Raw genomic sequence first — 24,407 nt, forward strand, 5'->3', positions numbered from 1 at the left:
CTGTTAGACCAGTCTCACTCCAGTTGCACCTGTTAGACCAGTCTCACTCCAGTTGCACCTGTTAGACCAGTCTCACTCCAGTTGCACCTGTTAGACCAGTCTCACTCCAGTTGCACCTGTTAGACCAGTCTCACTCCAGTTGCACCTGTTAGACCAGTCTCACTCCAGTTGCACCTGTTAGACCAGTCTCACTCCAGTTGCACCTGTAAGACCAGTCTCACTCCAGTTGCACCTGTTAGACCAGTCTCACTCCAGTTGCACCTGTTAGACCAGTCTCACTCCAGTTAGACCAGTCTCACTCCAGTTAGACCAGTCTCACTCCAGTTAGACCAGTCTCACTCCAGTTAGACCAGTCTCACTCCAGTTAGACCAGTCTCACTCCTGTTTCACTCCTTTTGCACCTGTTAGACCAGTCTCACTCCAGTTAGACCAGTCTCACTCCTGTTGCACCTGTTAGACCAGTCTCACTCCTGTTGCACCTGTTAGACCAGTCTCACTCCAGTTAGACCAGTCTCACTCCAGTTAGACCAGTCTCACTCCAGTTTAAATTGATGATAAGAGCAGCATGTCCTTCTCCTGCTACCCCAGTGTCAAACCAGTTTCAACTCCAGTTTACACCTCTTCGACGAGTCTCACTCCAGTTTAAACTGATGATGGTGGTGATGATGAAGAACAGTGTTAATGATGATGTGTTCCCTCCCTGTACAACAGGCCTTCATGTTGTTGTGTGACCTGCTGATGGTCTTCAGTCACCAGTTGGTGTCTGGGGGCAGAGAAGGACTGGAGGCCCTGGTGTTCAACCCAGACAGCACCTTACAGAACGAGCTGCTCACCTTCATCCTGGACCACGTCTTTATAGACCAGGACGATGAGAACCAGAGCATGGGTTAGACACACACACACACACACACAGAGACACACAGCAGGTGGCCTAGCGGTTAGGAGCGTTGGGCCAGTATCCGAAAGGTCGCTGATTCAGATCCCGAGCAGACTAGGTGAAAAATCAACCAATGTGCTCTTGAGCAAGGCACTGAACCCTCATTGCTCCAGGGTTGCTTTCAATAATGTCTGATTCCTGGCCGTTACCCCACTCTCTGAGGATGTCTCAGGAGAGTTGGGATATGCAGAAAAACACATTTCCAATTCAAACGTAATTGTAAGCACCCACCTATAATATTATTATTATTACACACACACACAGACCACTAAGTATGTATGTTCTGTCTCCAGAAGGCGACGAGGAGGATGAAGCCAATAAGATAGAAGCTCTTCACAAGAGGAGAAACCTGCTCGCAGCCTTCAGCAAACTCATCATCTATGACATCGTGGACATGCCTGCTGCTGCAGACATCTTCAAACACTACATGAAGGTGCTGACCTGGTGTCATCTGACCTGGTGTCATCTGTCTATCTGACACTTCAATGAAACATGACGATAGTTGTTTCTGTCCTTGATCCCTGTATGCTTTCATTTCATGTCTGATAGTCACACATCAGCATGCTAGCCTCCTGTATCCTCAACCAAAGATCTGACTGGTCTCTCTCTCTGTGTATCTCTCTCCCTGTGTATCTCTCTCTCTGTGTATCTTTCTCTCTGTGTCTCGCTCTCTCTGTGTCTCGCTCTCTCTGTGTCTCGCTCTCTCTGTGTCTCGCTCTCTCTGTGTCTCGCTCTCTCTGTGTCTCGCTCTCTCTGTGTCTCTCTCCAGTATTATAATGACTATGGTGATATCATCAAGGAGACTCTCAGTAAGACCAGACAGAGTGATAAGATCCTCTGTGCCAAAACCCTCATCCTCAGTCTGCAACAGGTACTGACACACCCGCTCCACACACACACACTGACACCCGCTCCACACACACACACACACTGACACCCGCTCCACACACACACACACACTGACACCCGCTCCACACACACACACACACTGACACCCGCTCCACACACACACACACACTGACACCCGCTCCACACACACACACACACTGACACCCGCTCCAAACACACACACACTGACACCCGCTCCACACACACACACACTGACACCCGCTCCACACACACACACACTGACACCCGCTCCACACACACACTGACACCCGCTCCACACACACCCGCTCCACACACACACACACTGACACCCGCTCCACACACACACACACACTGACACCTGCTCCACACACACCCGCACCACACCCATCTCTCGCCACACACCCGCTCCCCACACACACACACACACACACACACACACACACACACACACACACACACACACACACTGACACCCGCTACACACACACACACACACACACACACACTGACACTCGCTACACACACACACACACTGACACCCGCTACACACACACACTGACACTCGCTACACACACACACACACACACACTGACACCCGCTACACACACACATTGACACCCGCTACACACACACACACTGACACCCGCTACACACACACACTGACACCCGCTACACAAACACCCGCACCACACACACACACTGACACCCGCTACACACACACCCGCACCACACACACACACACACACACCCACTGACACCCGCTACACACACACACCCGCACCACACAACCGCACACTGACACCCGCTCTCCACATACACACACACACACACACACACACACACATGGACACACCCTCACCACTGACACACCTGCACCAGACACACTGACACACACACTCACTGTTCACTGTGTGTGTTGTAGCTGTTCAACGAGCTTCTCCAGGACCAGGGTCCTACTCTGGACAGAACATCGTCTCACGTCAGCGGCATCAAGGAGTTGGCCCGGCGCTTCGCCCTCACCTTCGGCCTGGACCAGATCAAAACCAGAGAGGCTGTCGCTACACTGCACAAGTAAGACCCAACACACACACAGACACACACTGACCCAACACACACACACAGATTGTTAGAAAGCTGATGAACTCATTGTTTTCTCTGGTTTTATTCTTTAACCTCCAAGAATTGCCCAGTTTCGTCATCTGAGTGCCTTGTTACAATTGCTCCTCCGGGCTCATTGTCTCTCCCTCTCTCCCCCCTCGTCCCACTCTTCCTCTCTCCCCCCTCGTCCCACTCTTCCTCTCTCCCCCCTCGTCCCACTCTTCCTCTCTCCCCCCTCGTCCCACTCTTCCTCTCTCCCCCCTCGTCCCACTCTTCCTCTCTCCCCCCTCGTCCCACTCTTCCTCTCACCTCTCTCCCCGTCGTTCCACTCTTCCTCTCTCCCCCCTCGTCCCACTCTTCCTCTCTCCCCCCTCGTCCCACTCTTCCTCTCTCCCCCCTCGTCCCACTCTTCCTCTCTCCCCCCTCGTCCCACTCTTCCTCTCGTCCCACTCTCCCCCCTCGTCCCACTCTTCCTCTCTCCCCCCTCGTCCCACTCTTCCTCTCTCCCCCCTCGTCCCACTCTTCCTCTCTCCCCCCTCGTCCCACTCTTCCTCTCTCCCCCCTCGTCCCACTCTTCCCCCTCGTCCCACTCTTCCCCCTCGTCCCACTCTTCCCCCTCGTCCCACTCTTCCCCCTCGTCCCACTCTTCCCCCTCGTCCCACTCTTCCCCCTCGTCCCACTCTTCCCCCTCGTCCCACTCTGCCCCCTCGTCCCACTCTTCCTCTCTCCCCCCTCGTCCCACTCTTCCTCTCGTCCCACTCTTCCTCTCTCCCCCCTCGTCCCACTCTTCCTCTCGTCCCACTCTTCCTCTCGTCCCACTCTTCCTCTCGTCCCACTCTTCCTCTCGTCCCACTCTTCCTCTCGTCCCACTCTTCCTCTCGTCCCACTCTTCCTCTCGTCCCACTCTTCCTCTCGTCCCACTCTTCCTCTCTCCCCCCTCGTCTCTCTTCCTCTCTTCCTCTCTCCCCCCTCGCCCCACTCTTCCTCTCTCCCCACTCTTCCTCTCTCCCCCCTCGTCTCTCTTCCTGTCTCCCCCCTCCACAGGGATGGTATAGAGTTTGCCTTTAAGTACCAGAACCCCCATGGTGCAGAGTTCCCTCCTCCTAACCTGGCCTTCCTAGAGGTCCTCTCAGAGTTCTCCTCCAAACTGCTGCGACAGGACAAGAAGACTGTGTAAGTACCTGCCCTGTGTGTGTGTGTGTGTGTGTGTGTCAAATTATTATGGCACAATAAGCAGACTGTGTGTGTAACCCGTCTCTCTCCTCCTCCCAGTCACTCGTATCTGGAGAAGTTTATGTCGGAGTCGATGTCGGAGCGTCGTGAGGACGTGTGGCTGCCCTTAATCTCCTACCGGAACAGTCTGCTAACAGGAGGAGAGGATGGGGACCGGATGTCGGTAACGTCAGGCGCCAGCAGCAAGACCAGCTCCATCCGCAGCAAGAAGGGACGGACGCCAATACACAAGAGTAAACGCATCGAGGGTGGGTCTATCTCTCACAAACACAGACATACACTGAGGGTACAAAACAGTAGGAACACCTTCCTAATATTGAACAGCCTCAATTCATCAGGGCATGGACTACAAGGTGTGGAAAGCGTTCCACAGGGATGCTGGCCCATGTTGACTCTACAAGGTGTGGAAAGCGTTCCACAGGGATGCTGGCCCATGTTGACTCTACAAGGTGTGGAAAGCGTTCCACAGGGATGCTGGCCCATGTTGACTCTACAAGGTGTGGAAAGCGTTCCACAGGGATGCTGGCCCATGTTGACTCTACAAGGTGTGGAAAGCGTTCCACAGGGATGCTGGCCCATGTTGACTCTACAAGGTGTGGAAAGCGTTCCACAGGGATGCTGGCCCATGTTGACTCTACAAGGTGTGGAAAGCGTTCCACAGGGATGCTGGCCCATGTTGACTCTACAAGGTGTGGAAAGCGTTCCACAGGGATGCTGGCCCATGTTGACTCTACAAGGTGTGGAATGCGTTCCACAGGGATGCTGGCCCATGTTGACTCTACAAGGTGTGGAAAGCGTTCCACAGGGATGCTGGCCCACGTTGACTCTACAAGGTGTGGAAAGAGTTCCACAGGGATGCTGGCCCACGTTGACTCTACAAGGTGTGGAAAGCGTTCCACAGGGATGCTGGCCCACGTTGACTCTACAAGGTGTGGAAAGCGTTCCACAGGGATACTGGCCCATGTTGACTCTACAAGGTGTGGAAAGCGTTCCACAGGGATACTGGCCCATGTTGACTCTACAAGGTGTGGAAAGCGTTCCACAGGGATGCTGGCCCATGTTGACTCTACAAGGTGTGGAAAGCGTTCCACAGGGATACTGGCCCATGTTGACTCTACAAGGTGTGGAAAGCGTTCCACAGGGATGCTGGCCCACGTTGACTCTACAAGGTGTGGAAAGCGTTCCACAGGGATGCTGGCCCATGTTGACTCCAATGCTTCTCACAGTGGAACAGCAGTGCTGCAGTTCTTGATACACTGAAACCGGTGCGCCTGTTACCTACTACCGTGCCCTGTTCAAAGTTACCTACTACCGTGCCCTGTTCAAAGTCACCTACTGCCGTGCCCTGTTCAAAGTCACCTACCGCCGTGCCCTGTTCAAAGTCACCTACCGCCGTGCCCTGTTCAAAGTCACCTACCGCCGTGCCCTGTTCAAAGTCACCTACCGCCGTGCCCTGTTCAAAGTCACCTACCGCCGTGCCCTGTTCAAAGTCACCTACCGCCGTGCCCTGTTCAAAGTCACCTACCGCCGTGCCCTGTTCAAAGTCACCTACCGCCGTGCCCTGTTCAGTCACCTACCACCGTGCCCTGTTCAAAGGCACCTACCACCGTGCCCTGTTCAAAGGCACCTACCGCCCTACCCTGTTCAAAGGCACCTACTGCCGTGCCCTGTTCAAAGGCACCTACTGCCGTGCCCTGTTCAAAGGCACCTACTGCCGTGCCCTGTTCAAAGGCACCTACTGCCGTGCCCTGTTATAAAGGCACCTACTGCCGTGCCCGGTTCAAAGGCACCTACTGCCGTGCCCGGTTCAAAGGCACCTACTGCCGTGCCCGGTTCAAAGGCACCTACTGCCGTGCCCGGTTCAAAGGCACCTACTGCCGTGCCCGGTTCAAAGGCACCTACTGCCGTGCCCGGTTCAAAGGCACCTAAATCTTTGTTTTACCCATTCACCCTCTGAATGGCGCACACACAATCCATGTCTCAAATCCTTCTTTAACCTGTCTCCTCCCCTTCATCTACACTGATTGAAGTGGATTTAACAAGTGACATATATAAGGGATCATAACTGTCACCAGGTCAGTCTGTCACAGAAAGAGCAGGTGTTCCTAATGTTTTGTACACTCCCTGTATAAATACAAGTACCTACAGATGTTGCTAAAATGTGAGTTTTTCTCCGTCTCTCTCTCTCTGTCGGCCCACTAGAGGAGAGTAGTGTGGAGGCCTCCTGGCTTTGTGGTAATGACGGCCTCCAGACACCGGGGGCGCTAACCACCCCTCAGCTCACCTCCACCGTCCTCAGAGAAAACCCACGGCAGGCGGCGGACACACACCTACCTGACCACGACTCTGAACCTGGCTCAGAGAACGACTATGTACACAAGTAAGTGTGTGTGTGTGTGGTTTGTGTGTGGTTTGTGTGTGGTTTGTGTGTGGTTTGTGTGTGTTGTGTGTGTGTTGTGTGTGTGTGTGTGTGTGTGTGTAACCCTCTCCTCTGCAGTCCCCAGATGCAGATGTCTTGGCTAGGCCAACAGAAGATGGAGGACAGCAGGAAGGATAGAACAGCCATGAACTACATGAAGGCCCGCAACCAGACTGTCAGACAAACTGTGTACGTGTCTAGTGTGTGTGTACGTGTCTAGTGTGTGCATGTCTAGTGTGTGTGTACGTGTCTAGTGTGTGTGCGTGTCTAGTGTACGTCTCTAGTGTGTGCGTATGTGTGTGCGTGTCTAGTGTGTGTGTGCGTGTCTAGTGTGTGTGTGCGTGTCTAGTGTGTGTGTGCGTGTCTAGTGTGTGTGTACGTGTCTAGTGTGTGTGTACGTGTCTAGTGTGTGTGTGCGTGTCTAGTGTGTGTGTGTGCGTGTCTAGTGTGTGTGTGCGTGTCTAGTGTGTGTGTGCGTGTCTAGTGTGTGTGTGCGTGTCTAGTGTGTGTGTGCGTGTCTAGTGTGTGTGTACGTGTGTGTGTACGTGTCTAGTGTGTGTACGTGTCTAGTGTGTGTGTACGTGTCTAGTGTGTGTGTACGTGTCTAGTGTGCGTGTCGTGTGTGTGTGCGTGTCGTGTGTGTGCGTGTCGTGTGTGTGCGTGTCTCGTGTGTGTGCGTGTCTAGTGTGTGTGCGTGTCTAGTGTGTGTGCGTGTCTAGTGTGTGTGCGCGTCTAGTGTGTGTGTTCGTGTCTAGTGCGTGTGTGTGCGTGTCTAGTGCGTGTGTGTGCGTGTCTAGTGTGTGTGTGCGTGTCTAGTGTGTGTGTGTGCGTGTCTAGTGTGTGTGTGTGCGTGTCTAGTGTGTGTGTGTGCGTGTCTAGTGTGTGTGTGCGTGTCTAGTGTGCGTGTCTAGTGTGCGTGTCTAGTGTGTGTGCGTGTCTAGTGCGTGTCTAGTGTGTGTGTGCGTGTCTAGTGTGTGTGCGTGTCTAGTGTGTGTGCGTGTCTAGTGTGTGTGTGCGTGTCTAGTGTGTGTGTGCGTGTCTAGTGTGTGTGTGCGTGTCTAGTGTGTGTCTAGTGCGTGTCTAGTGTGTGTGCGTGTCTAGTGTGTGTGCGTTTCTAGTGTGTGTGCGTGTCTAGTGCGTGTCTAGTGTGTGTGTGTGCGTGTCTAGTGCGTGTCTAGTGTGCGTGTGTGTGTGTGCGTGTCTAGTGTGTGTGTGCGTGTCTAGTGTGTGTGTCTAGTGTGTGTGCGTGTCTAGTGTGCGTGTCTAGTGTGTGTGTGCGTGTCTAGTGTGCGTGTCTAGTGTGTGTGTGCGTGTCTAGTGTGCGTGTCTAGTGTGCGTGTCTAGTGTGTGTGCGTGTCTAGTGTGTGTGTGCGTGTCTAGTGTGTGTGTGCGTGTCTAGTGTGTGTGTGCGTGTCTAGTGTGTGTGCGTGTCTAGTGTGTGTGCGTGTCTAGTGCGTGTCTAGTGTGTGCGTGTCTAGTGTGTGTGTGTGCGTGTCTAGTGTGTGCGTGTCTAGTGTGTGTGTGCGTGTCTAGTGTGTGCGCGTCTCTAGTGTGTGTGTGCGTGTCTAGTGTGTGTGTGCATGTCTAGTGTGTGTGTGCGTGTCTAGTGTGTGTGTGCGTGTCTAGTGTGTGTGTGCGTGTCTAGTGTGTGTGTCTAGTGTGCGTGTCTAGTGTGTGTGTGCGTGTCTAGTGTGCGTGTCTAGTGTGTGTGTGCGTGTCTAGTGTGTGTGTGCGTGTCTAGTGTGCGTGTCTAGTGTCTAGTGTGTGTGTGCGTGTCTAGTGTGTGTGTCTAGTGTCTAGTGTGTGTGTGCGTGTCTAGTGTGTGTGTGCGTGTCTAGTGTGTGTGTGCGTGTCTAGTGTGTGTGTGTGTGTGTGTGTGCGTGTCTAGTGTGCGTGTCTAGTGTGTGTGTGCGTGTCTAGTGTGTGTGTGCGTGTCTAGTGTGCGTGTCTAGTGCGTGTCTAGTGTGTGTGTGCGTGTCTAGTGTGTGTGTGCGTGTCTAGTGTGCGTGTCTAGTGTGTGTGTGCGTGTCTAGTGTGCGTGTCTAGTGTGCGTGTCTAGTGTGTGTGTGCGTGTCTAGTGTGTGTGTGCGTGTCTAGTGTGTGTGTGCGTGTCTAGTGTGTGTGCGTGTCTATTGTGTGTGTGTGTGCGTGTCTAGTGTGCGTGTCTAGTGTGTGTGTGTGCGTGTCTAGTGTGCGTGTCTAGTGTGTGTGTGCGTGTCTAGTGTGTGTGTGCGTGTGCGTGTCTAGTGTGTGTGTGCGTGTCTAGTGTGTGTGTGCGTGTCTAGTGTGTGTGTGCGTGTCTAGTGGGTGTGTGCGTGTCTAGTGTGCGTGTCTAGTGTGCGTGTCTAGTGTGTGTGTGCGTGTCTAGTTTGTGTGCGTGTCTAGTGTGTGTGTGTGTGCGTGTCTAGTGTGTGTGCGTGTCTAGTTGGTGTGCGTGTCTAGTGTGTGTGCGTGTCTAGTGTGTGTGTGTGTGCGTGTCTAGTGTGTGTGTGTGCGTGTCTAGTGTGTGTGTGTGTGTGCGTGTCTAGTGCGTGTCTTGTGTGTGTGCGTGTGTGCGTGTCTTGTGTGTGTGCGTGTCTAGTGTGTGTGCGTGTCTAGTGTGTGTGTGTGTGTGCGTGTCTAGTGTGTGTGTGTGTGCGTGTCTAGTGTGTGTGTGTGTGTGTGTGTGCGTGTCTAGTGTGCGTGTCTAGTGTGTGTGCGTGTCTAGTGTGCGTGTCTAGTGTGTGTGCGTGTCTAGTGTGCGTGTCTAGTGTGCGTGTCTAGTGTGCGCGTGTCTAGTGTGTGCGTGTCTAGTGTGTGTGCGTGTCTAGTGTGTGTGTGTAGTGTGTGTGTGCGTGTCTAGTTTGCGTGTCTAGTGTGCGTGTCTAGTGTGCGTGTGTGTGTGTGCGTGTCTAGTGTGTGTGTGCGTGTCTAGTGTGTGTGCGTGTCTAGTGTGCGTGTCTTGTGTGTGTGTGTGCGTGTCTAGTGTGCATGTCTAGTGTCTAGTGTGCATGTCTAGTGTCTAGTGTGTGTGTGCGTGTGTCTAGTGTACGTGTCTAGTGTGCGTGTGTACGTGTCTAGTGTGTGTGTACGTGTCTAGTGTGTGTGTGCGTGTCTAGTGTACGTCTCTAGTGTGTGCGTATGTGTGTGCGTGTCTAGTGTGTGTGTGCGTGTCTAGTGTGTGTGTGCGTGTCTAGTGTGTGTGTGCGTGTCTAGTGTGTGTGTCTAGTGTGTGTGTGCGTGTCTAGTGTGCGTGTCTAGTGCGTGTCTAGTGTGTGTGTGCGTGTCTAGTGTGTGTGTGCGTGTCTAGTGTGCGTGTCTAGTGTGTGTGTGCGTGTCTAGTGTGCGTGTCTAGTGTGCGTGTCTAGTGTGTGTGTGCGTGTCTAGTGTGTGTGTGTGCGTGTCTAGTGTGTGTGTGTGTGCGTGTCTAGTGTGCGTGTCTAGTGTGTGTGTGTGCGTGTCTAGTGTGCGTGTCTAGTGTGTGTGTGCGTGTCTAGTGTGTGTGTGCGTGTGCGTGTCTAGTGTGTGTGTGCGTGTCTAGTGTGTGTGTGCGTGTCTAGTGTGTGTGTGCGTGTCTAGTGGGTGTGTGCGTGTCTAGTGTGCGTGTCTAGTGTCTAGTGTGCGTGTCTAGTGTCTAGTGTGCGTGTCTAGTGTGTGTGTGCGTGTCTAGTTTGTGTGCGTGTCTAGTGTGTGTGTGTGTGCGTGTCTAGTGTGTGTGCGTGTCTAGTTGGTGTGCGTGTCTAGTGTGTGTGCGTGTCTAGTGTGTGTGTGTGTGCGTGTCTAGTGTGTGTGTGTGCGTGTCTAGTGTGTGTGTGTGTGTGTGCGTGTCTAGTGTGTGTGTGTGTGTGCGTGTCTTGTGTGTGTGCGTGTGTGCGTGTCTTGTGTGTGTGCGTGTCTAGTGTGTGTGCGTGTCTAGTGTGTGTGTGTGTGCGTGTCTAGTGTGTGTGTGTGTGCGTGTCTAGTGTGTGTGTGTGTGTGTGTGTGTGCGTGTCTAGTGTGCTTGTCTAGTGTGTGTGCGTGTCTAGTGTGCGTGTCTAGTGTGTGTGCGTGTCTAGTGTGCGTGTCTAGTGTGCGTGTCTAGTGTGCGCGTGTCTAGTGTGCGCGTGTCTAGTGTGTGCGTGTCTAGTGTGTGTGCGTGTCTAGTGTGTGTGTGTAGTGTGTGTGTGCGTGTCTAGTTTGCGTGTCTAGTGTGCGTGTCTAGTGTGCGTGTGTGTGTGTGCGTGTCTAGTGTGTGTGTGCGTGTCTAGTGTGTGTGTGCGTGTCTAGTGTGTGTGCGTGTCTAGTGTGCGTGTCTTGTGTGTGTGTGTGCGTGTCTAGTGTGCATGTCTAGTGTCTAGTGTGTGTGTGCGTGTGTCTAGTGTACGTGTCTAGTGTGCGTGTGTACGTGTCTAGTGTGTGTGTGTACGTGTCTAGTGTGTGTGTACGTGTCTAGTGTGTGTGTGCGTGTCTAGTGTGTGTGTGTGTGGGTGTCTAGTGTGTGTGTGTGTGTGTCTAGTGTGCGTGTCCAGTGTGTGTGTGTGTGCGTGTCTAGTGTGTGTGTGTGCGTGTCTAGTGTGTGTATGTAATGGCCCCCCCACCTCTCTCTCTCTAGTCTAGTGTGTATATGTACTGGCCGCCCCACCTCTCTCTCTCTCTAGTCTAGTGTGTATATGTACTGGCCCCCCCACCTCTCTCTCTCTCTAGTCTAGTGTGTATATGTACTGGCCCCCCCACCTCTCTCTCTCTAGTCTAGTGTGTATATGTACTGGCCGCCCCACCTCTCTCTCTCTCTAGTCTAGTGTGTATATGTACTGGCCCCCCCACCTCTCTCTCTCTAGTCTAGTGTGTATATGTACTGGCCCCCCCACCTCTCTCTCTCTCTAGTCTAGTGTGTGTATGTACTGGCCCCCCCACCTCTCTCTCTCTCTAGTCTAGTGTGTGTATGTACTGACCCCCCCCCACCTCTCTCTCTCTAGTCTAGTGTGTGTATGTACTGACCCCCCCACCTCTCTCTCTCTCTAGTCTAGTGTGTGTATGTACTGACCCCCCCACCTCTCTCTCTCTCTCTAGTCTAGTGTGTGTATGTACTGACCCCCCCCACCTCTCTCTCTCTCTCTCTAGTCTAGTGTGTGTATGTACTGACCCCCCCACCTCTCTCTCTAGTCTCGTGTGTGTATGTACTGACCCCCCCACCTCTCTCTCTCTCTAGTCTAGTGTGTGTATGTACTGACCCCCCCACCTCTCTCTCTCTCTAGTCTAGTGTGTGTATGTACTGACCCCCCCCACCTCTCTCTCTCTCTCTCTAGTCTAGTGTGTGTATGTACTGACCCCCCCACCTCTCTCTCTAGTCTAGTGTGTGTATGTACTGACCCCCCCACCTCTCTCTCTCTCTAGTCTAGTGTGTGTATGTACTGACCCCCCCACCTCGCTCTCTCTCTAGTCTAGTGTGTGTATGTACTGACCCCCCCACCTCTCTCTCTCTAGTCTAGTGTGTGTATGTACTGACCCCCCCACCTCTCTCTCTCTCTAGTCTAGTGTGTGTATGTACTGACCCCCCCACCTCGCTCTCTCTCTAGTCTAGTGTGTGTATGTACTGACCCCCCCACCTCTCTCTCTCTCTAGTCTAGTGTGTGTATGTACTGACCCCCCCCACCTCTCTCTCTCTCTCTCTAGTCTAGTGTGTGTATGTACTGACCCCCCCACCTCTCTCTCTAGTCTAGTGTGTGTATGTACTGACCCCCCCACCTCTCTCTCTCTAGTCTAGTGTGTGTATGTACTGACCCCCCCACCTCTCTCTCTCTCTAGTCTAGTGTGTGTATGTACTGACCCCCCACCTCTCTCTCTCTCTCTCTCTCTAGTCTAGTGTGTGTATGTACTGACCCCCCCACCTCGCTCTCTATCTCTAGTCTAGTGTGTGTATGTACTGACCCCCCCACCTCGCTCTCTCTCTAGTCTAGTGTGTGTATGTACTCACCCCCCCTCCCCACCTCTCTCTCTCTCTCTAGTCTAGTGTGTGTATGTACTCACCCCCCCTCCCCACCTCTCTCTCTCTCTCTAGTCTAGTGTGTGTATGTACTGACCCCCCCACCTCGCTCTCTCTCTAGTCTAGTGTGTGTATGTACTGACCCCCCCCCCCCCCCACCTCTCTCTCTCTCTCTAGTCTAGTGTGTGTATGTACTGACCCCCCCACCTCTCTCTCTCTAGTCTAGTGTGTGTATGTACTGACCCCCCACCTCTCTCTCTCTCTCTAGTCTAGTGTGTGTATGTACTGACCCCCCCACCTCTCTCTCTCTCTCTCTCTAGTCTAGTGTGTGTATGTACTGACCCCCCCACCTCGCTCTCTCTCTAGTCTAGTGTGTGTATGTACTGACCCCCCCCCCCCCCACCTCTCTCTCTCTCTCTAGTCTAGTGTGTGTATGTACTGACCCCCCCACCTCTCTCTCTCTCTAGTCTAGTGTGTGTATGTACTGACCCCCCCACCTCTCTCTCTCTCTAGTCTAGTGTGTGTATGTACTGACCCCCTCACCTCTCTCTCTAGTCTAGTGTGTGTATGTACTGGCCCCCCCACCTCTCTCTCTCTCTAGTCTAGTGTGTGTATGTACTGACCCCCCCACCTCGCTCTCTCTCTAGTCTAGTGTGTGTATGTACTGACCCCCCCACCTCTCTCTCTCTCTCTAGTCTAGTGTGTGTATGTACTGACCCCCCCACCTCTCTCTCTCTAGTCTAGTGTGTGTATGTACTGACCCCCCACCTCGCTCTCTCTCTAGTCTAGTGTGTGTATGTACTGACCCCCCCACCTCGCTCTCTCTCTAGTCTAGTGTGTGTATGTACTGACCCCCCCCCACCTCTCTCTCTCTCTAGTCTAGTGTGTGTATGTATTGACCCCCCCACCTCTCTCTCTCTAGTCTAGTGTGTGTATGTACTGGCCCCCCCACCTCTCTCTCTCTCTAGTCTAGTGTGTGTATGTACTGACCCCCCCACCTCTCTCTCTAGTCTAGTGTGTGTATGTACTGACCCCCCCACCTCTCTCTCTCTCTCTCTCTAGTCTAGTGTGTGTATGTACTGACCCCCCCCCCACCTCTCTCTCTCTAGTCTAGTGTGTGTATGTTCTGACCCCCCCCCCACCTCTCTCTCTCTCTAGTCTAGTGTGTGTATGTATTAACCCCCCCCCCCCACCTCTCTCTCTCTAGTCTAGTGTGTGTATGTACTGACCCCCCCCACCTCTCTCTCTCTCTCTCTAGTCTAGTGTGTGTATGTACTGACCCCCCCCACCTCTCTCTCTCTAGTCTAGTGTGTGTATGTACTGACCCCCCCACCTCTCTCTCTCTAGTCTAGTGTGTGTATGTACTGACCCCCCCCCACCTCTCTCTCTCTAGTCTAGTGTGTGCATGTACTGACCCCCCCCCCCCCCCACCTCTCTCTCTCTAGTCTAGTGTGTGTATGTACTGACCCCCCCCCCCACCTCTCTCTCTCTAGTCTAGTGTGTGTATGTACTGACCCCCCCCACCTCTCTCTCTCTAGTCTAGTGTGTGTATGTACTGACCCCCCCACCTCTCTCTCTCTCTCTAGTCTAGTGTGTGTATGTACTGACCCCCCCACCTCTCTCTCTCTCTAGTCTAGTGTGTGTATGTACTGACCCCCCCACCTCTCTCTCTCTAGTCTAGTGTGTGTATGTACTGACCCCCCCACCTCTCTCTCTCTCTAGTCTAGTGTGTGTATGTACTGACCCCCCCCACCTCTCTCTCTCTCTCTCTCTCTAGTCTAGTGTGTGTATGTACTGACCCCCCCACCTCTCTCTCTCTAGTCTAGTGTGTATATGTACTGGCCGCCCCACCTCTCTCTCTCTCTAGTCTAGTGTGTATATGTACTGGCCCCCTCACCTCTCTCTCTCTCTAGTCTAGTGTGTGTATGTACTGACCCCCCCACCTCTCTCTCTCTAGTCTAGTGTGTGTATGTACTGACCCCCCCCACCTCTCTCTCTCTAGTCGTGGTCTGATGGAGGATGACGCAGAGCCAATCTTTGAGGACGTCATGATGTCATCGCGAGGTCAACTGGAGGACATGAACGAGGAGTTCGAAGACACCATGGTCATCGACCTGGTCAGTGACATCACTTCCTGTCTGTCGTGTTTGATTCGATCGTCAATTCTGTTGTGTAATTCGTCCAGTGTGTATCGCTTCATTCGTTGATTCTCGCGTTCTGTCGTTCCAGCCTCCCTCCAGGAACAGGCGTGAGAGGGCGGAGCTCAGACCAGACTTCTTCGACTCAGCAGCCATGATCGAGGACGAGTCGGTAAGCAGAACACACACACACTCAGCCTTGCAGTGGTAAACCAGTGTGATATCTGTCATTTAACGACATCTCTTTTGTCCGTTATCCCAGGGTTTCACCATGCCTATGTTCTGATCCAGTGTTCCCGGTCCTTCGACAGGATGAGCTGTCAATCAAACGTCAGACTGTCTGTCAGAACTTTTATCACACACACTTGAACACCCAGACGGACTCTGATCAGCCAGTTGACGGCCTTGTGTGTGTGTGTGTGTGGATCTGTTGGGATCTACCCTGAAGCTCCAGGGATCCACTCACTGGCCGGCCGAAGGATCCCACTCAACCCTGAGAATTTCGGACAAAATATCGTACAGAGTATCTATCGTACATAGAGAAGATGTTTTATCGTTCAGTGGACGTGTGGGTGTGTTGGCTACAAACCGGACAGAATATCGGACAAAATATCGTACAAAACAATGTTCCACATTTCTTTAAAAATATTGTAAACTTTCGGCCCTTCCTTCCTGACTTGTTTTAACTTCCTGTTATTGTTAGCGTTCTGGCTAATCTCTCCGCTAGCTCTGTGGTACTCATGGCCCTGTGCGCCCGGCTATACAGTCCCCCATGCCACACAGTTGTATGGTTGTTTCGTTCCACTTCCGACGTCATGTATAGACCCCCCCAGATGGAACTTGATATTTAATGTGATAAATCTTTACTCTTTCATTTATATTTACTCTCTCACTCCTGTCTCTCTTTACTCTCTCTTCCCTTTCGATAGTGTTGAGAATATCCTGTATTTGGTTTTATTGGCAAATGGACCAGAACTAGAAGAGTTCTCATTGGCCATACAAGAGGCTGTGACATCATAGCCAAATCCCAAGCCATTCCCCGTCAGAGCTTCAGACACACACCCACGGTGGAATCGCGGCTTTTTAAAGACGTTTTAAAAATAAATATATTTTGAATTTCAGTAGCTTTAGTACAAAGTTTTAAATGAAGTGAGTTTTTATTTTTTTTTGTCTGATTTATTTGTTTGTACAGTTATCTTTCTGAAAAAGTATCTTGTTTGTTGCCAAACGGTTGCCTAAATGCTTATATCTGATTAGGCCCTACTGCTCAGGCTGTTGCCATGGATACCCAGCCTGTTAAGCGCCATATAAGGGTGTGTCCAGTGCGACCATAGTTGTGCAGGCTCAACAGTCTAAAGTGACTTCCTCTCCATCTGCACTGATGAGGAAGACCTGGACAGGTAACTGCTAATATCCAGATCAGTGCATATGAAGGTGGAGACCAGCAGAGAATACCCCTCATGTGGCTGTAGTTACACATAACAGTTGATTGGTTGTCTTATCACTTTGACCCACCCCTATTGTTCTTCTACTGGCTGGTTAAGCTGCCCTTCTGTAAATATCAGAGATGATTGGTTCTTTCTGTAGCGATGGCATCACCTGCCCTTTAACCTTCTAAAATACTGTTTTTTTTCTTCCTGTGAACTTGTTGATCTTTTTTAAATAAATAAAATCTGTAATCTAATCCTGGATTGTGTGTTTTGGACCGGTTCTAAGAATAGACTCCATACAGTGCCTACGGAAAGTATTCAGACCCCTTGACTTTTCACATGTTACATTACAGCCTTATTCAAAAATTAAATGTTTCCCTTATCAATGACAAAGTGAAAACAGGTAATTGACCAATATTCAGACTCTTTGCTGTGAGACTATAAATTGAGCTCAGGTGCATTCTGTTTCCATCTGTCATCCTTGAACCTGATTTGGAATAAGGCTGCAACATAACAAAATGTGGAATATTTTCCGAATGCACTGTGTATATATAAAAATAAGACTTGACTCCAGAGGGGGAGGACCATGGAGACTGAGCCCCAACAACAGAGTATCTGTACTTTTCTCCATACATTTTCCCTGACACCCAAAGTACTTGGTACTTGGTACCTGACACCCAAATACTTAAGTAATTACATTACACACACACGGACGAAGACAGACATCTTTACAATTTCAATGATTTTATTTAACCAGTCTATGGATTCACGGCAGGTGTGTTAATTTAACCAGACAGAAAAATGCTGATTCTTCCTAACAAGTCCCACAGGGTTAGGGACAGATAAGTGGATCTAATCCAGGGCTCTCCAACCCTGTTCCTGGAGAGATACCTTCCTGTAGGTTTGACCTGATTCAGCTTATCAACCAACAAATTGTTAGAATCAAGTGCGCTAGATTAGGGTTGGAGTGAAAACCTACAGGAACAGTGTTGGAGTTAAAACCTACATGAAGGTATCTCTCCAGGAACAGGGTTGGAGTGAACCTACAGGAAGGTATCTCTCCAGGAACAGGGTTGGAGTAAAAACCTACATGAAGGTATCTCTCCAGGAACAGGGTTGGAGTGAAAACCTACATGAAGGTATCTCTCCAGGAACAGGGTTGGAGTGAAAACCTACATGAAGGTATCTCTCCAGGAACAGGGTTGGAGAGCCCTGCTCTAAGCTACCGGTGAAATTGGAGACCGACAGGTCGGGTGGTTGAAGGTGTCTGTTAGAGTGGGATGTTGGCGTGTTTCTTCCAGGGGTTGGTCTGTTTCTTGGAGGCCAGAACCTCCAGATCCCTACAGATCCTCTTCCGGGTGGTCGACGGCACGATGATGTCATCCACGAACCCTAAAACACACACGGTTACGACAGGGGAGTGGGTGTAAGGTTTGTTGGAACGGATGGAGTGTGTGTGTACCTCTGACAGCGGCAGGGAAAGGGTTGGCGAACTTCTCTACGTATTCAGCCTCCTGCTCTGCCTGGTTGGATTTCCCTCTGAAGATGATCTGTACAGCACCCTGGGAACAGGTTAGAGAGGCAGACATGTTGGGAATGTTTTCAAGTGAGCACTGACCTTTTCCCATTGTGACATTACCTTGGTCTTGTGTAGAAGGTGTGTGTTGTGTTACCTTGGTCTTGTGTAGAAGGTGTGTGTTGTGTTACCTTGGTCTTGTGTATAAGGTGTGTGTTGTGTTACCTTGGTCTTGTGTATAAGGTGTGTGTTGTGTTACCTTGGTCTTGTGTAGAAGGTGTGTGTTGTGTTACCTGGGTCTTGTTAAGAAGGTGAGTCGTATTACCTTGGTCTTGTGTAGAAGGTGTGTGTTGTGTAGAAGGTGTGTGTTGTGTTACCTGGGTCTTGTTAAGAAGGTGAGTCGTATTACCTTGGTCTTGTGTAGAAGGTGTGTGTTGTGTTACCTGGGTCTTGTTAAGAAGGTGAGTCGTATTACCTTGGTCTTGTGTAGAAGGTGTGTGTTGTGTTACCTGGGTCTTGTTAAGAAGGTGAGTCGTATTACCTTGGTCTTGTGTAGAAGGTGTGTGTTGTGTTACCTGGGTCTTGTTAAGAAGGTGAGTCGTATTACCTTGGTCTTGTGTAGAAGGTGTGTGTTGTGTTACCTTGGCTCCCATCACGGCCACCTCTGCAGACGGCCAGGCGTAGTTCACATCTCCTCTCAGGTGCTTGGAACTCATGACGTCATACGCTCCTCCGTAGGCCTTCCTAGTGATGATGGTGATCTTGGGGACGGTGGCCTCAGCAAAGGCAAACAGTAGCTTGGCCCCGTGTCGGATGATACCGCCGTACTCCTGAGACGTACCTGAGAGAAACGGCGAGGAAGGTGGAATCCTCTGGTTTGAAAAAAAATCTAACTTGTTTTGATTAAAAATGACAGTTGATCGCAGTATTTGTGTGAAAGCTGTCCAGTGAGTCATCTACTTTTTGACGTGCCAATTATTCATGAGGAAAGTCAGACTTGCGCACTACCTGGCAGGAAACCAGGCACGTCCACGAAGGTGAGGATGGGGATGTTGAAAGCGTCACAGAAACGAACGAAGCGAGCTCCCTTCACTGATGAGTTAATGTCCAGACAACCTGCACACACACAGGAGAAGTATCACTACCATTATCATCGTCAACATTACCACCACCATCATCATTATTATCGTCATCACCACCACCATCATCATTATTATCGTCATCACCACCACCACCATCATTATCGTCATCACCACCACCACCATCATTATTATCGTCATCACCACCACCATCATTATTATTATTGTCATCATCACCACCACCATCATCATTATTATCGTCATCACCACCACCATCATTATTATCGTCATCACCACCACCATCATTATTATTATAGTCATCAACACCACCATCATTATCGTCATCACCACCACCATCATTATTATCGTCATCACCACCACCATCATTATTATCGTCATCACCACCACCATCATTATTATCGTCATCACCACCACCATCATTATTATTATAGTCATCACCACCACCACCATCATTATTATCGTCATCACCACCACCACCATCATTATTATCGTCATCACCACCACCACCATCATTATTATCGTCATCACCACCACCACCATCATTATTATCGTCATCACCACCACCACCATCATTATTATAGTCATCACCACCATCATCATCATTATTATCGTCATCACCATCATTATTATCGTCATCACCACCACCATCATTATTATCGTCATCACCACCACCATCATTATTATCGTCATCACCACCACCATCATTATTATCATCATCACCACCACCATCATTATTATCGTCATCACCACCACCATCATTATTATTATAGTCATCACCACCACCACCATCATTATTATCGTCATCACCACCACCATCATTATTATAGTCATCACCACCACCATCATTATTATCGTCATCACCACCACCACCATCATTATTATTATCGTCATCACCACCACCACCACCATTATTATTATCGTCATCACCACCACCATCATTATTATCGTCATCACCACCACCATCATTATTATCGTCATCACCACCACCATCATTATTATAGTCATCACCACCACCACCATCATTATCGTCATCATCATTATTATAGTCATCAACACCACCATCATTATTATCGTCATCACCACCACCATCATTATTATAGTCATCACCACCACCATCATTATTATTGTCATCACCACCACCATCATTATTATTATAGTCATCACCACCACCATCATTATTATCGTCATCACCACCACCACCATCATTATCGTCATCACCACCACCATCATTATTATCGTCATCACCACCACCATCATTATTATAGTCATCACCACCACCACCATCATTATCGTCATCATCATTATTATAGTCATCAACACCACCATCATTATTATCGTCATCACCACCACCATCATTATTATAGTCATCACCACCACCATCATTATTATTGTCATCACCACCACCATCATTATTATTATAGTCATCACCACCACCATCATTATTATCGTCATCACCACCACCACCATCATTATTATTATAGTCATCACCACCACCATCATTATTATCGTCATCACCACCACCATCATCATTATTATCGTCATCACCACCACCATCATTATTATTGTCATCACCACCACCATCATTATTATTATCGTCATCACCACCACCATCATTATTATTATCGTCATCACCACCACCATCATTATTATCATCGTCATCACCACCACCATCATTATTATCGTCATCACCACCACCACCATCATTATTATCGTCATCACCACCACCACCATCATTATTATTATTGTCATCACCACCACCACCACCATCATTATTATAGTCATCACCACCACCATCATTATTATTATCGTCATCACCACCACCATCATTATTATTATTATTGTCATCACCACCACCACCATCATTATTATAGTCATCACCACCACCATCATTATTATCATAGTCATCACCACCACCATCATTATTATTATCGTCATCACCACCACCATCATTATTATTATCGTCATCACCACCACCATCATTATTATTATCGTCATCACCACCACCATCATTATTATTATAGTCATCACCACCACCACCATCATTATTATCGTCATCACCACCACCACCATCATTATTATTATTGTCATCACCACCACCACCATCATTATTATTATAGTCATCACCACCACCATTATTATTATCGTCATCACCACCATCATTATTATTATAGTCATCACCACCATCATCATTATTATCGTCACCACCACCATCATCATTATTATCGTCATCACCACCACCACCATCATCATTATTATTATCGTCACCACCACCGTCATCATTATTATCGTCATCACCACCACCACCGTCATTATTATCATCGTCATCACCACCACCACCATTATCGTCATTATCGTCACCGTCATCACCACCTCCACCGTCATTACCACCACCACAACCACCGTCATTATCGTCATCACCACCACTACCACCATTACCACTACCACCGTCATTACCACCACACCACCACCACCACCATCACTAATCCATCTGATTCTTCTACTCACCAGATGCTACTTTAGGTTGATTCCCTACAATTCCAACAGTTTGTCCGTTCATGCGAGCGAATCCCACTACGATGTTTTTAGCGTAGTTAGGCATGATCTCAAAGAACTCCCTCTCGTCCGTAATCTAAAGTTAAAACCACAGATCAATAGACAACAGGCTCTGTGTGTGTGTGTGTGTGTGTGTGTGTGTGTGTGTGTCCGTGTGTCCTACCCCCTGGATGATGTCCAGCATGTCGTAGGCTTTAGTGGTCTCAAAGGGAACAATGGTGTCCAGACCAGGAACCAGTCTATCACTGGAGAGGAGAGGGATGAGATCAAACATCCTCCAAAGGCCATTCATATGGATTACATTTCAGGAATATCCCAAATGCCATGGTCAGTTCTGTGATTGGCTAGTCTGTCAGAGGTGTTCTGTGGTTGGGTACCTGGGGTCGTGGCACTCAGTAACGGGGGCGGGGTCCTGGTTGCTAAGGGGAAGGAAGTTGAAGAAGTTTCGGAGGTTGAGCAGAGCATCGATGTCGTTCTCAAACGCACGGTGAGCGACGCCTGACACGGCGGTGTGTGTTTTAGCTCCTCCCAGTTCCTCTTGAGTGACGTCTTCATTGGTGACAGACTTCACTACGTCAGGACCTGTGATGAACAGGTATGAGGTGTCCTACACACACACACACAAAATCAAAGATCTGGATATAACCCATGTTAGTTGTATTAATTGTACAGTGCATCTATACAGGAAGGGTCCTGTGGTTCTCCTATACCGTGTGTGTCTTACCTTGACCATAAAGGTGAAGTCGGTCAGGGCAGGAGAGTAGACAGCTCCTCCAGCACAGGGACCCATGATCAGAGAGATCTGAGGAACCACACCTGAAGCCATCACATTCCTCTACAGAGACAAAGAGACCGGGTGAGACCGGGAGAGAGCGTGAGACCGGGAGAGACAGGAAGAGAGCGTGAGACCGGGAGACACAGGAAGAGAGCGTGAGACCGGGAGAGAGCGTGAGACCGGGAGAGACCAGAAGAGAGCGTGAGACCGGGAGAGACCAGAAGAGAGCGTGAGACCGGGAGAGACCAGAAGAGAGCGTGAGACCGGGAGAGACCAGAAGAGAGCGTGAGACCGGGAGAGACCAGAAGAGGGCGTGAGACCGGGAGAGACCAGAAGAGGGCGTGAGACCGGGAGAGACCAGAAGAGAGCGTGAGACCGGGAGAGACCAGAAGAGGGCGTGAGACCGGGAGAGACCAGAAGAGGGCGTGAGACCGGGAGAGACCAGAAGAGAGCGTGAGACCGGGAGAGACCAGAAGAGAGCGTGAGACCGGGAGAGACCAGAAGAGAGCGTGAGACCGGGAGAGACCAGAAAAGAGCGTGAGACCGGGAGAGACCAGAAGAGAGCGTGAGACCGGGAGAGACCAGAAGAGAGCGTGAGACCGGGAGAGACCAGAAGAGAGCGTGAGACCGGGAGAGACCAGAAGAGAGCGTGAGACCGGAGAGAGACCAGAAGAGAGCGTGAGACCGGAGAGAGACCGGAAGAGAGCGTGAGACCGGAGAGAGACAGGAAGAGAGCGTGAGACCGGAGAGAGACAGGAAGAGAGCGTGAGACCGGAGAGAGACAGGAAGAGAGCGAGAGACCGGGAGAGACCAGAAGAGAGCGTGAGACCGGGAGAGACCAGAAGAGAGCGTGAGACCGGGAGAGACCAGAAGAGCGCGTGAGACCGGGAGAGACCAGAAGAGAGCGTGAGACCGGGAGAGACCAGAAGAGAGCGTGAGAGAGCGTGAGACCGGGAGAGACCAGAAGAGAGCGTGAGACCGGGAGAGCGTGAGACCGGGAGAGACCAGAAGAGAGCGTGAGACCGGGAGAGAGCGAGAGACCGGGAGAGACCAGAAGAGACCAGAAGAGAGCGTGAGACCGGGAGAGACCAGAAGAGAGCGTGAGACCGGGAGAGACCAGAAGAGAGTGCGAGACCGGAGAGAGAGTGTACATTTAGAAGCAATGTCATTTATTTGCTGCCATCCTCATCCCAGTAACCAGTCTAATCAAGCCCCGCCCCCTTACCAGGAAGATGTCAGCGTATCCAGCCAGTGACTCCACCCCCTCCTGGATCCTGGCTCCGCCAGAGTCGTTTAGACCAATGACTGGAGCACCCACCATCATGGCCTGGTCCATGATCTACAGACAGGGATGTGACTAGAAGTAATGAATGAGAAGCAGGAGTGGTGTGAACCACCATGCCTTGGAGAGTGAGCCCGTCCTCCTACCTTACAGATCTTCTGTGCGTGAGCTCCAGACAGACTGCCTCCAAATACTGTGAAGTCCTAAGACAGAGCAAGAGACATTTATTATGAAAGTAAATGGTAACTACTTGTGTGTGTGTGTGTGTGTGTACCTGACTGAAGACATACACCAGCCTTCCGTTGATCCTCCCCTGTCCAGTCACCACACTGTCCCCTGCGAACTAGAGGGAGAGGGAAGCTGAAACCATGTTGATGACTGAATCAGTGAATCAGTTTATTCCATTGTGTCCATAGGCTGGATAAAATGTAGGAACCTCTATGGTGAAGTGTTACCTTGTTGTGGTCCTCTTCCATTCCGAAGTCAGAGCAGCGATGTTCCACAAACATGTCACACTCTACAAACGAGTCTTTATCCAACAGGAGCTCAACTCTCTCTCTGGCTGTCAGCTTCCCCTGTGGAGAAGATCATTACACAGACAAAACGTTAAACGGACCGACAGACAGGCAAACAGATGAATACACCATCAAACTGACAGACACTTGCGCATGCTCAGATTATTTACCCTTTTGTGTTGCGCGTCAATTCTCTTCTGACCTCCTCCGATCAGCGCAGCATTCCTCTTTCTGTCTATCCTCTCCTGAACGGAGAGATGACTAACGGAATACCACCGCCGCGACTGTTGCTGCAGCTCGGACTGTGCAACGGCTGCCGAAGCCACGCCATGTTCTACCTGTCCGAATGTTTTAAAAGAAGCTTTTAGTCCGGAAAGCAGAACGCAGCGGCTCCGTGCTACAGCGAAGGCCGCCATTGTTGTCTGACTGACGTATAAGTGGGTGGGGACTGTGTAAAAGTGACGCGCGTTTGAGCCAATCACCAGAAGTTGTTTTTTGAATGGCCAGTCAAAAACGAGGTAGATCTGGATAGGGATTGACTTCACGTGTCTACATATTAAGAACCGTATATGATAGGTCAACCTTCAGGGGTTGGAGCTT

The 24,407-nt window shown here is 50.4% G+C and overlaps 2 protein-coding genes across 5 annotated transcripts in view; one reads left to right on the top strand and one right to left on the bottom strand.

Annotated features, from left to right (window-relative positions):
• The window catches only part of LOC139373096 (cohesin subunit SA-1-like), a 40,226-nt gene extending 23,906 nt beyond the window's left edge, over positions 1-16,320 (top strand). The window contains exons 16-26 of the mRNA XM_071113194.1: positions 712-886; positions 1,231-1,370; positions 1,707-1,808; positions 2,730-2,878; positions 3,950-4,078; positions 4,178-4,386; positions 6,341-6,518; positions 6,636-6,746; positions 14,501-14,615; positions 14,728-14,808; positions 14,899-16,320. Of these exons, the coding sequence (XP_070969295.1) occupies positions 712-886; positions 1,231-1,370; positions 1,707-1,808; positions 2,730-2,878; positions 3,950-4,078; positions 4,178-4,386; positions 6,341-6,518; positions 6,636-6,746; positions 14,501-14,615; positions 14,728-14,808; positions 14,899-14,922 (1,413 nt within the window). The 3' untranslated portion in view covers positions 14,923-16,320. The remainder of the gene's footprint in view (positions 1-711; positions 887-1,230; positions 1,371-1,706; positions 1,809-2,729; positions 2,879-3,949; positions 4,079-4,177; positions 4,387-6,340; positions 6,519-6,635; positions 6,747-14,500; positions 14,616-14,727; positions 14,809-14,898) is intronic.
• A 467-nt stretch (positions 16,321-16,787) lies between these two features.
• Positions 16,788-24,244, bottom strand: LOC139373098 (propionyl-CoA carboxylase beta chain, mitochondrial-like). Of its 4 annotated transcripts, none has more exons than XR_011627536.1 (14): positions 23,978-24,244; positions 23,748-23,867; positions 23,567-23,635; positions 23,439-23,495; positions 23,236-23,349; positions 21,960-22,070; positions 21,613-21,842; positions 21,399-21,480; positions 21,188-21,311; positions 18,591-18,698; positions 18,224-18,423; positions 17,529-17,628; positions 17,196-17,458; positions 16,788-17,152 (listed from the first exon to the last, which is right to left on the bottom strand). XR_011627536.1 is itself a non-coding variant. In XM_071113195.1 (14 exons), the coding sequence occupies exons 1-13, from the start codon at positions 24,221-24,223 to the stop codon at positions 17,337-17,339; spliced, it is 1,683 nt and encodes a 560-aa protein (XP_070969296.1). In that variant the 5' UTR covers positions 24,224-24,244; the 3' UTR covers positions 16,788-16,939; positions 17,293-17,336. The 4 variants fall into 4 exon arrangements, 2 of the variants coding, with proteins under 2 accessions (XP_070969296.1, XP_070969297.1); XR_011627537.1 differs by having other exon boundaries at positions 16,788-16,945; positions 17,157-17,458; positions 23,978-24,229; XM_071113195.1 differs by having other exon boundaries at positions 16,788-16,939; positions 17,293-17,458.
• Positions 24,245-24,407: the final 163 nt, after the last annotated feature.

The sequence above is a fragment of the Oncorhynchus clarkii genome, chromosome 18 (genome assembly GCF_045791955.1).
Source record: "Oncorhynchus clarkii lewisi isolate Uvic-CL-2024 chromosome 18, UVic_Ocla_1.0, whole genome shotgun sequence".
Classification (NCBI taxonomy): domain Eukaryota; kingdom Metazoa; phylum Chordata; class Actinopteri; order Salmoniformes; family Salmonidae; genus Oncorhynchus; species Oncorhynchus clarkii.

Bases quoted from the DNA above. Each gene is read 5' to 3' on its own strand.
- LOC139373098 (XM_071113195.1), bottom strand. From the start codon at position 24,223: ATGGCGGCCTTCGCTGTAGCACGGAGCCGCTGCGTTCTGCTTTCCGGA. The intron at 23,868-23,977 runs GTAAATAATCTG...TCTTCTCCACAG, and splicing joins TTGACGCGCAACACAAAAGG to GGGAAGCTGACAGCCAGAGA. The intron at 18,424-18,590 runs GTAGTGCGCAAG...CGTTTCTCTCAG, and splicing joins CGTGCCTGGTTTCCTGCCAG to GTACGTCTCAGGAGTACGGC.